General features: G+C 41.1%; 1 protein-coding gene across 1 annotated transcript in view; it reads right to left on the bottom strand.

The window, feature by feature from the left end:
• Window positions 1–10,999, bottom strand: part of USH2A (usherin) — a gene marked incomplete at both ends in the record, with an annotated part of 391,806 nt that extends 380,807 nt beyond the window's left edge. Inside the window, 2 exons of the mRNA XM_081114388.1 lie at window positions 6,313–6,478; window positions 10,515–10,999. Of these exons, the coding sequence (XP_080970514.1) occupies window positions 6,313–6,478; window positions 10,515–10,999 (651 nt within the window). The remainder of the gene's footprint in view (window positions 1–6,312; window positions 6,479–10,514) is intronic.
• Between the last annotated feature and the right edge of the window lie 1,808 nt (window positions 11,000–12,807).

Raw genomic sequence — 12,807 nt, 5'->3', positions numbered from 1 at the left:
TTCCTTGGTTGCAGGCTCCATCCTCCTGGGCCCAGGTTGGGGCATGTGCAGGTGGCAACTAATAAGTGTCTCTCTCTCATCAATGTTTCTCTCTCTGTCTCTCCCTCTCCTTTCTACTCTCTCTAAAAATCAATGGAAAAATATCCTTGAATGAGGATTAACAAAAAAAAATAAAAGAAAGAAGACAAGCTACAGACTGGGAGAATATTTTCAATAGAAAGATATGTCATAGGACTTAAGAAAACAGGAAGCAGTACAAAACTGAGTCAGAATACAAGGAAAGCTTGAATCAAACTCTGCCTGTGAAGGACGCATTCTGGGTTTTGTTATGTGGCTCAATAAGCAAACCTAACACCTTTTCATTTATGCTAAATCTCCATGTGCATCTTCTATGATGCTGTTTGATATAGTATCTAAAATGTGTAACTATTAGGATGAGTGGTATCACTATACTTAAAAATTAAGCCAGCTATCATTAATGCTCAGTTACACTAGCGTTAATGATTTATCCCAGGGTATCCAATAGGTTGCAAGAAAAATTAACAAGAGTTCATAATTACAGATGCTAATTTGGATAAGCTCTCACTAATTAATAGAAGAATTTATCCTTGGTATTTATTTTAAACATGATCAAGCATTGCTTATTATTTTAATCACTACATGAGCCAGTTACACATGGTACAAATGAACGTCAAACTACATATGGTAACAGGAGGAACTCCTAGCGAGGGGCTCTGCAAATAGAGACAACTGCCTCTGCATCATAATGACTAGCTTCCCCCATTCACAAGTCAGGTGTAAGCCAAGGCCATGGTGCTTGTGAACATGGAGAGAGACACATCTTGAGGGTTCACAAGCATCTTTTCAATTATCAAGTGGATTCGGGAAGATATACCTGCCGAGATTAATAGAATCGACATGTAAAAGAGTACAAACGGTGTGATCTCCCCTCGCTCCAGAACTGTTTCCTATGAAACATCAACAATTTCTCTTTCCCCTGACGTGTTCATGGCCCTGGAAACTAGCTAAAATATTGACATGCTGATGCCAAGTTCAATGCTGCCCTTGCATCAAGTCTGTATTTATAATTGAAAATTAATCCTCTGCTTGCCCCCTCCCTCCCCTCCCCCTGAAAGGCAAGGCTCCCTGCCAATTGCAGTACTGATCATAACCTCAGACAGTAAAGGACACGCCTTGCTGGCCTGGGTAGTTATTCTACAGGGAACCACTGAGCCACACTGGCCAGGTGGAAGATGCTATCTTTTAAAGAGCAGTGGTGGCCATGTTAGAATGTTTCCGTGGGACTTATTGAAAGGTTTTATGCAGGAACAGGATATGGGGAGGGAGGCGGAGGAGGAAAAATGTATGACCTGAGCAGATTACCTGTCCTAAAGACCATTTTGGTTGCAGTGAAGAAAACCAACTTATATGAGGACAAAACTAAAGGGTCGTGACGTCACTCTCAGGGCCTCACTGAGCTATGGCCACCTTGCACGGCAGTGGCCATGGAAGGTATGCAGAGAAGTGGGCAGCTCGGAGAGCTGCTTAGGAATTAAAATCCAAGGACTTGCTGGTGGGAGAAAGGTGGAGATTGAGGACAAAGGACTTGTTGATAAATCCTAGTGACCCAGGTTTATGGCAATTCTGTATTTTTTTTCAGTTAAAGGTCAGCTGGAATTGTGCACAGAAACTTGAGACTAAATTTAGGCAGATAATTTAACCTCCCAAAGGCTCACTGTTCTCATCTCTGTAATGGGGAAAATATACGCCAATGTCACAGAACTATCATTAACATTTGAAAATTAAGCATTATGATGTTTAATACGGTGCATATAATCCGTACTTGATAATGGCAGCTGTTATTATCATTATTTTTAACTGATTATTGTGAAAAGCGTTGTTAAAGTCTATTGATCTTTACTTATTGTGCATAATTAAAGCTATTCAACTGACTTGGGTGATATTAAGCTGGCAGGGTACAAACAGAAGGCTTTGCACAAATTAACAATGTTTTACAAATACAGACACATACACATAGTTATAGTTAAAAACAATGAACAGTATTAATGCGACGATAGGGATTGGATTTTTCACGGGGTGGGGGCTGACATGGTGTTCCCATGGGAATCCCAGGACACACCGCTCACCGAAGGCTGCACGGACATTTTATGAGCCCCCAATCAATAGAGACATGGAAATAGTTTTACAAAGTGTGCACCTGGGCATATACTGCAGAGATTAATTGAGAGACTTGGTTTATCTATTCTAACAAATGTTGGTTAAATTGCATTTTCTTTTTCTCCAGAACTATCAATAGTTTTCCTTTTTCAGATTGAATACATAAATCAAAAGAACAGATTTCATGAACTACAATTATGAAACTCCTGTGCTTCATCTATCGATCCCCAAAACTTTATTTACCCATGCATTTCTGCCTTCTTTGTAACAGATCAGAACTGCTTTTTTTTTTATGTTACTGTAGTTAGAATCATCTGTGGCTCTTGAATTGTCAGTGTATCAAGTAGCCTTCAGAATAGCACAGGGAATGTGAACAAACCCACTGCTAAACCCTTTCTTATTTCCACATTTGCAGGATCTATCAGTTTCTAATTTTAGTAATTATTTTACTGCATTTCAGCATAATTACAATAAGGTTACCATACTGATAATTCTTTGATGCTATGTACCCCATAAAATGTGTGGAACTAGTTAGGGGAAAACAGTATTTTCATAGGACACTCTGAGGTTTTACTTTTAAATGATATGCAATTAAATATAATATACTTCTAAGCTGCTTTCTTTTTTCAACCAACACATAAGAAACTGCTCAAGTATCATCTCTTACGTATTTCAAACCATTTTTAAAAAAGAAAATCAAAACAGATCTCTTTAATATGCACAGCATATACTGATGTAATACAAAAACTGGGCTTAAAAATATCAGCCAATGCAATCAGTATTCCCTGTTTGATAATAAAAAGATTGAATTGATTTTTTCAAGTTTTAGGACAAAAAATATGACATAACGAATTTCAGCTTGATATAATTTGAAATAACCAATATATTAAAGCCCAAAGTGAAATTTAAATTGGCAATCACGTCAGATTCAAGTCTCTGAATATTAATTTAAAAACTAATCATATTCCAACAGGTGGAGTCTTCCTGATGCTGTTAGGTCCATTACTGTAACCTCCGCATTTTTGTTTAGGAAATTAGACTTTCAATGCTCAGAATCTCTGGCTCTCCCTGGCACTTTTTTTTTCTTCTTTTTTTGCCAAGGGATCTAATTAGTTTAAAAAATAATTTCTTTTTCCAAATTTGGAAAATTAGAATTCTGGTTTTGCTGATAGAAAGCTGATATGGAGTGAACTTCCTGAGGTAAGGTATACAGTGAAATCTATCCATTAATTTTATGTCATCAAGTCTCTGTAAGTTAAATTCAGGTTTCTGAGCCAATTCCACGAGTAAAGATGTGTTTTCTTTTACACACACACACACACACACACACACACACACACACGGGCACACACCCCCCATATAAATTGACTGACTTGTGGACACATTGGAGCATAAGTAAAAATATGCATACACATTAATTACAGACTTACAATTCGCAATTGGACTAAACCCAGACTATCAATTATGTGTTCTAGCCCATGCCTAGCAATGGTGAAAGTCTCTAATCCCAAAATCAAACAGAAAGTGCATATGCTACATAATAATGCAACAGTGAGTTACATTTCATATGAAAATATATTCTTTGCCGTTCTACGGTGAAACGATTACAAGCTGCCTTTGCCCTTATCTTGGCCATAAAATCTACTCCAAACAATGTTTCTGTGTAAATACCGGACAGCATGGGAAACCAGAAAACAGCAGCAGCCTGGTGTGGGCTGCGTGCGGAGCTCGCTGTCGCTTACACCCAGACACCCTGCCCAGCAGCTTTCCACACTTCCATAAACTGTGCCTCACTCCACAGTCCGCTTGTGTCTTTATGTAAAAGTCAAGGAAGCCTCGTTTAGTCCGTCCAGTCCAATCCCCTTATTACACAAGCACAGAAACCGAGTCAAGAGAATTTCTTACGACTACACAGTATGGGGACCCGACTCAGGTTTCCCTACTCCTAATCTTGCATCCTTCCTACTCTTTTTAAAACGTTGTAGGAATGAGCACATTCCTTATTCAATGCCTATAAAATGAATTACTATAAATTTCACAATATCTTCAAAATATTCAGACTGGTGTCCACTAAAGAAACCCTATGCAGATCTCCCATTAAGAATAAATAATTGCGCCTGCTCTCACTTTTATTTGAATCAAGATTTTCATAATGCTGGGATACCCCTGAATCTGTCAATAAAGGCCAGATGAATACATGGCTGATCTGCATGGTTTTTCTCATGGTCCATGACTGTTTACATGTATAGTTTTAACATAAAATGTAGAACGGGGGAAAACATATGTAAAAATAAGTAAATAGAAGTGTACAAATTGGAAAGGACAAGTTTTCTCTTGATAGTCAGGCAGTTAAGAAATAAAGTGGACTCATAAAGTCACAAGTACTTTAACCTTTCCTTAAAAGAAGGGTGAGATTTAAAGATTTATGAAGAAGTTTTGCCTAAACTAGGAAAGGCTCATATTTGACGTGTATTGAGAAGATAATGCTGATCTCAAGAGGCACTCTAAGAGCCTCTTACTCCCAGGAGAGGGACTCGGTCCTGGTCCCCTTCCCATTTAGATGGCTTTTAATCAACTGCCACTGCCAACACATGGCACAGGCTCACAGACAAGGCAACATTTTAACGGCAAGTCAAAAGAATTTTTTTATCATCGTTGATACCAACGTATGAAAACATATTGATTTGACATCTTCTGCAGATTCCCCTTCTTTGGCAGTTTCTATTTGCACATTTTTCACACTATAACCCAGTCCTGTGGTACTAGTCAGTGGCTAGAATGGACCATTTGAAGATATAGGACAGATTAGGCTCCTCTCTGCTAAATATTGAACAATGAGAGGTAAGCTCTGATAAACTGAACCCATCTGCTCTACAGTCCTAACCTGGGATTAGGCATTACCACCCCTTTGCAGGCCCTTTCAATGCTGGTGGCCTAGAAATATGGCTCCCTGCCAAGTGCATGTGCTAAACTCACAGCCTAACTAAAAGCTGAGCAGATAAGGCATAACATGCTGATTGACTATCACTTCACCAATACCTTCCTATAGAAATCAACCATTGTGGCCTCTCTGTACTGATATTTTAAACATTCTTCCCAAGGCTTTTCATGCACAGCTATGCAAACACATGGCATGATTTCATTTACAACCAGGCACAACAAAGATATGTACAAAGTGTACGTATATCACCAAGAACAATTTCTATGCTGAAACAGACTCTAAAACCCAGACCATAATCCTCAAGGGCCTAAGGAAGTCCACTCGCTCCCTGCTGCTGGGTGGGATAAAAATGTGAGAAATCAAATATTATTCTTATTTTAAAAACGGGGATATATATATATATATATATATATATATATATATATATATACCCCCTGGTGCAAATGCGATTCACAAGGACCACTGTCCGGATGCCCCGATGGGAACATATGCTGAGAACTGCACACACAGTACCTCTGGCATGAGAGGCAAAGCTGACTCTTAGCCGCACAGGCCCAGCCAATGCCTTGCAGACACGAAAGGATAAACCCTGTCTCTTTCGGGAACCATAAACTAACAGACATCTCACAGTTCTCTCAGCCTTTAGCAGCTTCTAAGGTTAATACAAACTGTGGCTGACAACTAAAGTAATCATATAACACCTTCCAAGTGTCTTATGTGTCAAGTTCATTAGTCCTAAGGTCAGCATTTTAATGCAACAGCCAAATTTTATTCCCATCTTCAGATGCTATCTGCAAAAGGCAGCTGCGAAAGCCAGGCAGGGCTTTCCACGCTGCCGCGGCCAGTAACGTTACTTCTAGACACGAAAAAAAGCCCTCACGCATTTCTGAACAAGAGAAAACATACTAACCAAAGGCAACAAAAATTTCATGAGGGTATTATTACTCGAGAAAGCATTGTCCTAAGCTTCCGTGGGAGTTTTCCCAGCAATTTTGAGGGGACAATGCTGGTCTATCAAGAGATGCATCATTAGGTCATTTAAATACCGATTCTCTTGAGTCGTCATTTGCACAGGCTTGAAAGCTTAAAAAGAACCCACTTCAGATCCTGTGGGGAAGATGCCATTGAAAGGAAAGAAAGGAAGACAGATTGGTATGTTTAACCAAATGTTAAATATGTTTTATTTTACTCACCTGCACACTCAGATGGATCCATTTCTTCACAAGAATTCTCCCCAGTGTCATTACTTTTATTGGAGGCTGCAAACCATTTACTGTGCGATAATAAAACGTGGTTTCTTTCTCCGATACTGTAAGTTTGAACACAATCTGCCCGTGCGCCATCTTCTCTATAATACACCTTGGGAAGCAACCGGAGAGAAAAAAGGTCAGCATCCGTCCAAAAGACAGGCGAAGGCATCGCACATTTTCAGAGCAAGCTTTATTCCGAATAAGAAGCCCTCTCATTTCAATTAAAAAAATGGAGTTCTTACTGATAATATATCCCTTAGAACCTCAGCACCCTTTATTAGACATTCATGGTGCAAACAGAAGTGGCTGAATCATCCCGCAAAAACTAACATTCAGCTGCTGGGTTCATTAGTTCCTCTGCTATTTCTTTTATAAGCAGCAGCACAATCATATACTGGGTATTGAGTCACCAGTGCACATCTTTTCTTTTTCTTAATGTAAAGAAAATTTACTATCCATAGAGGGCTCTAAACAGCTCCATTTATTTTTAATGTATTTTCATTAATTTCAGAGAGGAAGGGAGAAGGAGAGAGAGAAAGAAACATCAATGATGAGAGAGAATCACTGATCGGCTGCCTTGTGCTACTGGGGATCAGGCCCGCACCCCGGGCATGTGCCCTGACCGGGAATTGAACTGTGACCTCCTGGTTCATAAGTTGATGCCAGGCTAAACAGCTCTGTTTAATTCCCACGGTGAAATGGAGAACTGACCACTATAGTCTTTACCTCCTTGTTGGCCACCGGCCAGAAGCCAAAGCTGGTGTCTGTAAGATGACTGGCCGGCTGACCCTGACCACACAGCCCGTGGCACTGATCTTGGATGACGGATCATCCAATATTTGGAGAACATAGTGAAATAATATTCTGATAAATAGAATTTTCAGAAAATATCTAGTCTTCATTCAGACCGGTTATCAAATTATTATTATTTTTAAATCACTTCTATCCTAATCACAGTGATATTCTTTTCCCATCCCTTTAAATAGGTTTTGGCATTTTTATATTTTATCATTGTTATTTTTTATATTGGCTTATGTTCAATATAAAATTTTTTATATTAATTATATCATTGTGTATTTCTGGCCATTCTGGGTCCACTTAAGCCCCATTCCTCTCTATCATATTTCAACCTCAGCAAGTCAACTTTTTAGCAGAAAACAGATTATGAATGCTTGCTAGTTGCCTTCTAAGTGGATTATTCCCAAAGATCTGCTGTTTAAAGAGCAATATCACACCTGGCCAGGGTGGCTCAGTGTTTGAGCTTCAAACTATGAACCAGGAAGTCACAGTTCGATTCCTGGTCAGGGCATATGCCCGTGTTGTGGGCTCAATTCCCAATAGGGAGCTTGTAGGAGGCCACCAATCAATGATTCTCTCTCATCATTGATGTTTCTATTCCTCTCTCCCTCTCCCTTCCTCTCTGTAATCAATAAAAATGCATTTAAAAATAAATAAATAAAGAGCAATGTCACTGACAGTAGTCGTCATCATCTCCTGGAATGACTAACTGTTGAAGATGGTCATCAGCTTGCATCTCACAGATGAGAACTCAAGAAGGTGGTACACCCAGGTAGGAGAATTCCATCAGGTATTGGAAGAGTCTGGGTCCCTTTCTTCATGCAGCTGCCTCCCACTCGCCCGGACATCTCCATCCTTATGCCTGAGCCCTCCCAGGTCAAGACTGTAGAAGGGGTCTTCCTTTGAGCTCAATTAACACATGGTCCTCCCTCTCTAATAACACTAATCAATCTGTCTTCCTTTAAGATCGTGAGTTTTCTGAGATACGTTAAAGATTGAAGGGGCAAATGAAAGGTTGGGCCAACCAAGAATTATTGCTACAGATGTTTTAAAACATTCCTTAAATAGCACACTTTCACAAACTATTCCTTCTCACTTGCATTTATTATTTCCTAGAGTTTAGACATAAGAGTAAGCTTAGACAACACTTAATAGTCACTATTTTACTGCCATTATTTTATATTATTTTGTACATATATTTGGTGATAAAGTTGAGTAAATATATATTTTGGGCAAATAGATTAAGTTGATATAAATGTTTTATATAAAGTAGAAATAAGGTTTTATAGAAATTCTACTATGATTTAACCCTTCACTGGGTGGTTATTTTTAAGTCACTGGAAATGAAAGTCTCTCTTTATTCTATAATTCCAGGTCTCAAACAATCTAAGAAAAAAGCTGCCTCTATTCCTTTTTCTTGAGTTTCAATCTACATGTTAGCATTTGACCATTACTCAAAGATGAATTTACCAAATGCAGGTTTATTTCCCCAAGCTTACTAAAAATGCATTTCTTAATATGTTATTATCTTCCTTGCTATTTTGTTTGCTTGTAAACATGCTAGCTTTAGTAGATAATGAATGTGAGAGGAAGGCAGGTAGCAAAATATTTAGGAACTGGATTTATTCTGCTCCTGGATAAACAATAATTGGATAATCCGAGTTTTGTTTGTTTTACTTATCTAGTGCAACCACTCTGAAATTTCCCCAATTCCCATAAGTATTTTCATTTTGAGAATGGAAATGACCTTGATGCGTAGAACTCCCAAAACTGTAAGCCATGTGCTATGGCCTCTATAAATACTCCTCTGTCTTATTTATACAAAAGCGATGCCAATAGGAGATGGGTTTGGTACAGATATATCCTTTGGAAAAAAAATACTCTGTCCTACTCATACTTGTCAAGAGATCGTTTTTAAAGATGGTACTCTAGTTACATAAATGGAGTTGTCTGGACTTACTGACATTTCAAACAATAAGAAAGCAGGGTTTTCTTTTAGGGTGACACAGAAATTGAGATGATGGTTTCTGATGATTTTCACTCCCAAATTTTTTTTAATGAAAATATGCCAACTCTCACTTGGCAAATTAAAACCAAACACCCAAGATATCTAAAGCCTATTTGTTTACGAGACTGTAAGACTTAATCTGGCTTATTTCCCAAGTTTTTAGATATTTGGCCAACAGTCTCACACAATGGAAAGGTCACATGGGGAAGAGACAAAGGCCCTAAAAACAGCAGCGGTTCTCAACCTGTGGGTCGCGACCCTTTGGTGGCCGAACGACCCTTTCACAGGGGTCACCTAAGACCATCCTGCATATCAGATGTTTACATTATGATTCATAACAGTAGCCACATGACAGTTATAAAATAGCAATGAAATAATTTTATGGTTGGGTCACAACACGAGGAACTGTATTTAAAGGGCCAGAAGGTTGAGAACCACTGTCCTATGGGAAGACAAAAGATAACAGGCCTCCAGACTGTCCTACTTATTCCAATTTCCAGACTGGCTCTAGACACTGAGGAAAACACATTAGATGTCAGTTTTAGAGACTATTACAGAATGAAAAGCATGTGATCATATGAACTGATAAGACATGAGGTTAAGGAAGCCCCACTCCAAACTCACTGAAGGCATCTCTACTGGGATCCACAACATAATAGCTTTGAGAATCTTTCATGCTTCCCTACATATTTCCTAAGAGATGAGAACGCCACAAGGTAAAGGGCCAAAAGTTATGCCTTTTTCAAGGATGGAGGATTATTCCTTTATTCAACTCCTAACACTGGGCATTTCCCATGAGTCAAACAAACTTCTCTTGGGAAAGCCAAGATACCGGAAACAGACACAGATGTCTGAAGCACTAAGCTCTCAGAGAGCTACCTGCCTAATGACAAGTTCATACTCTGGTAGGAGCAGATTACTTATGCAAACTTCGACTAAAACTTTGAAAATATCAATTCTTTGTACTACCAGCCCCCATGTCCTAAAACTCACTGAGCCTGAATCTGCTCTGACGGCTAAGACAAAGGTGGAGCTAAATGAACTACCAGGAAACCCAGGAGTCAGGTGTGTAAACATGACTGCCTGCAATGAGCCATTTTAACATATGCTTTTCGGAGGCCTCACTTCATTACAGAAAGGAGACAGCACTTGTTAAATTTAGGGGAAATGTTTGCAGTGTACTCTGGAGTAGAAAAGACTACCATCGGAGTTGAGCTTCAAAGGCCTGGGTTTCACAGATAGAGCCTTCATTTCTGGTCTGGAATTCCAGTTGTAAGCATCTTGGCTACAATGGATTTTTCAGGCTCCCAGGAAAGCGTACACTCACTCGACTACTTACATTACACCTTCCCGCTCGGGTTTCAACCACACAGCCAACGTAAATGATGCCGCCAGCCTCGGAGGAGGAGGAGAAGAAATGCAGCTCGTGTGATTTCCGAACATAAAACTCGTGGAATTTTGAGGGGAGTCAGGGCGCAGATCCTGCGTGTCTGCAGCCACGCAGCCCCCCAGGCCTGTGGAGAAGAGGGCTGTGTAGGCTGGGGGTGCAGATCTGTGGGGGCAATCCTGAACGCAAAGCCTCTGGGTGCAGGACTGGAGACTTTCGGCGACCGCAGAGCTATGGCAAAACGTGCTGTGGTCTGGGAGTCCGCACGTGGCGTGGGTTGGCACGATGGACACGGTCTTGAAGGCTCCCACGTTCTCCAGCCTCGGGAAGAGGCCCTGCGAGTCAGCCCAGGAGATGAGCGCAAAATAGGCCACGATCAAGGTCTCCGTAATGCGCAACAAGAGGCCCCAGCTCAGGGAGAGAGCCAGGCCATTCATGTTTACAGAAAAGCATCCTCGTCCCGACAGAGCATCCTTACGTAAGTCAGGAGGCCAACGTCACTCGCCATCAACACACCAACGCCGGGCGCAGTAAGGAGCCTGGAGATCCTGCTTTTTTGGGAAAATGCAGAGGCGGTTTCACCCCGAGGTAACACCACAGACGTCCCGGGCGATGGGCAAGGCATGGGGAGCAGCTGGTGTCTGGGAACCAGAAGCAGAGTGTCAGGTGACAGCCGCATCAGTAGAACTTGAGTTCTTCCTGAGAAAGAGGACTTGGAGCCCGTGACAAGAACCACCACTGAGCTTTTTATAAACCAACAAACACTGGGAAGGACTTCCTTTTGGCAAATACTCATTCTTTGGGCCAATATCCTCATTTTGCTGAGCACATCAGGTACTCTCAAGCCCACAGGGCAACCAGACTTATAAATATATACACAGGCATCTATCTTTATTAATGTTTTCACCACAATAAACCCAGATGGTTACTCTCCCCCCAAGACCCAGCACTACCTGCTGCACCAGGTGAAGAGCCGGGTGGGTTTGCTCTGCGCACCGCACCCTGTGCTGTAACACAGAGCTGACTTGCTCAGGCCAGAATGAAGCCTGCAAAGTGCTCGGGGCCTTTCCCCGTTAGCGCCGCACATGCAGCAACTTTAAGCTCCCAGCAAAGCAGCTTAGCAGCCCAATGCCATCTGTCTGTCCCGGGCCTTAGCATTTAGCAAATGCTTACGCTCCTGTTTCCTCCTCTGACTACGTATGGAGAGGTTAAATACGGACCCCCTAATACTGTGTAAGTAACTGTATTGACAAATAAGCCCAGTTACCATTTCTTTATTGCATCTCAACTTGTCCCCTCAGTGCAACAAATGCTCTTCACAGGACCCCAGTCCCTCGTTGCCTGGCAACACCACAGTGACCCTCATTACTTCTACCAAATAGGCTGCAACGGCAGAAGGGCTGCCAGGAAGCTTTGGCTGCCCACTATGGAATCCGGCACAGCAAACACGGGGTTACCTGAAACAGCGCAGTCAGCTAGGAGGCCCGCCTGGAACTGAGCTCCCCCAGCTGCCAGCAGGTGCCTGGAGCAGGGGGAGGGACCTGGAGGGGCCAGGCGTGCATACTTTTAAAGTAACAGTACACCTTATCCTTTAATCCCCGTTGCCCCTCCTCCTTCCACTTTCATGGTGTCATCAAAATGATCTGGCACTATTAGCAACACAGCAAATAACTTCCGGGGTGCGCTCCCTCTTCTGGATACAAATGTATTGATCACCTACTAGAGGCTTGGTCCATGCATGAAAGTTTGACTATTCAGTTTCTGCATTCATTAGCTTAGATACCCTCCTCTAAATACACACCCTTCTCTACATGACCAGGAGCCTCTGATGTTATCTAAGAAGGTTGCATTTGGACTTGGATGATCAGGGATTTTAAGGGCATTGCAGAAGCAACAGGATGCCTGACTTATTGGCCACTTGATTGGACATAAATATGAGTGCATTTATGAATGCATGCTTGATTTCAGTCAGTTCTATGTAGTTTCTATTACATCCAAACTCTCTCTTTTGTACCACCTGGGATATCTCATCTTAAATGCGAAGTATTCTAAAGCAACTAATACTTCTCTCTCCATTTTTATGTTAAAAATAGAAAACCCATTAGAGAAAAAAATGGTCAATTGTGGTTTTGTTTTCTGGAAGTTATCATATTTAGAGAAATGTTTAGAAGTGGCAGAGATGTTTGTATGGTGTTTCTTGTAAGACAGCGAAACAAACCCAAAGTGACTTCTCTCACATCTTTCT

Source organism: Myotis nattereri (genome assembly GCF_964212035.1).
Source record: "Myotis nattereri genome assembly, chromosome: 20".
In the NCBI taxonomy this organism is placed as follows: Eukaryota; Metazoa; Chordata; class Mammalia; order Chiroptera; family Vespertilionidae; genus Myotis; species Myotis nattereri.
The sequence above is the reverse complement of the archived record's forward strand: the minus strand, read 5'-3'. Positions and strand labels throughout refer to the sequence as shown.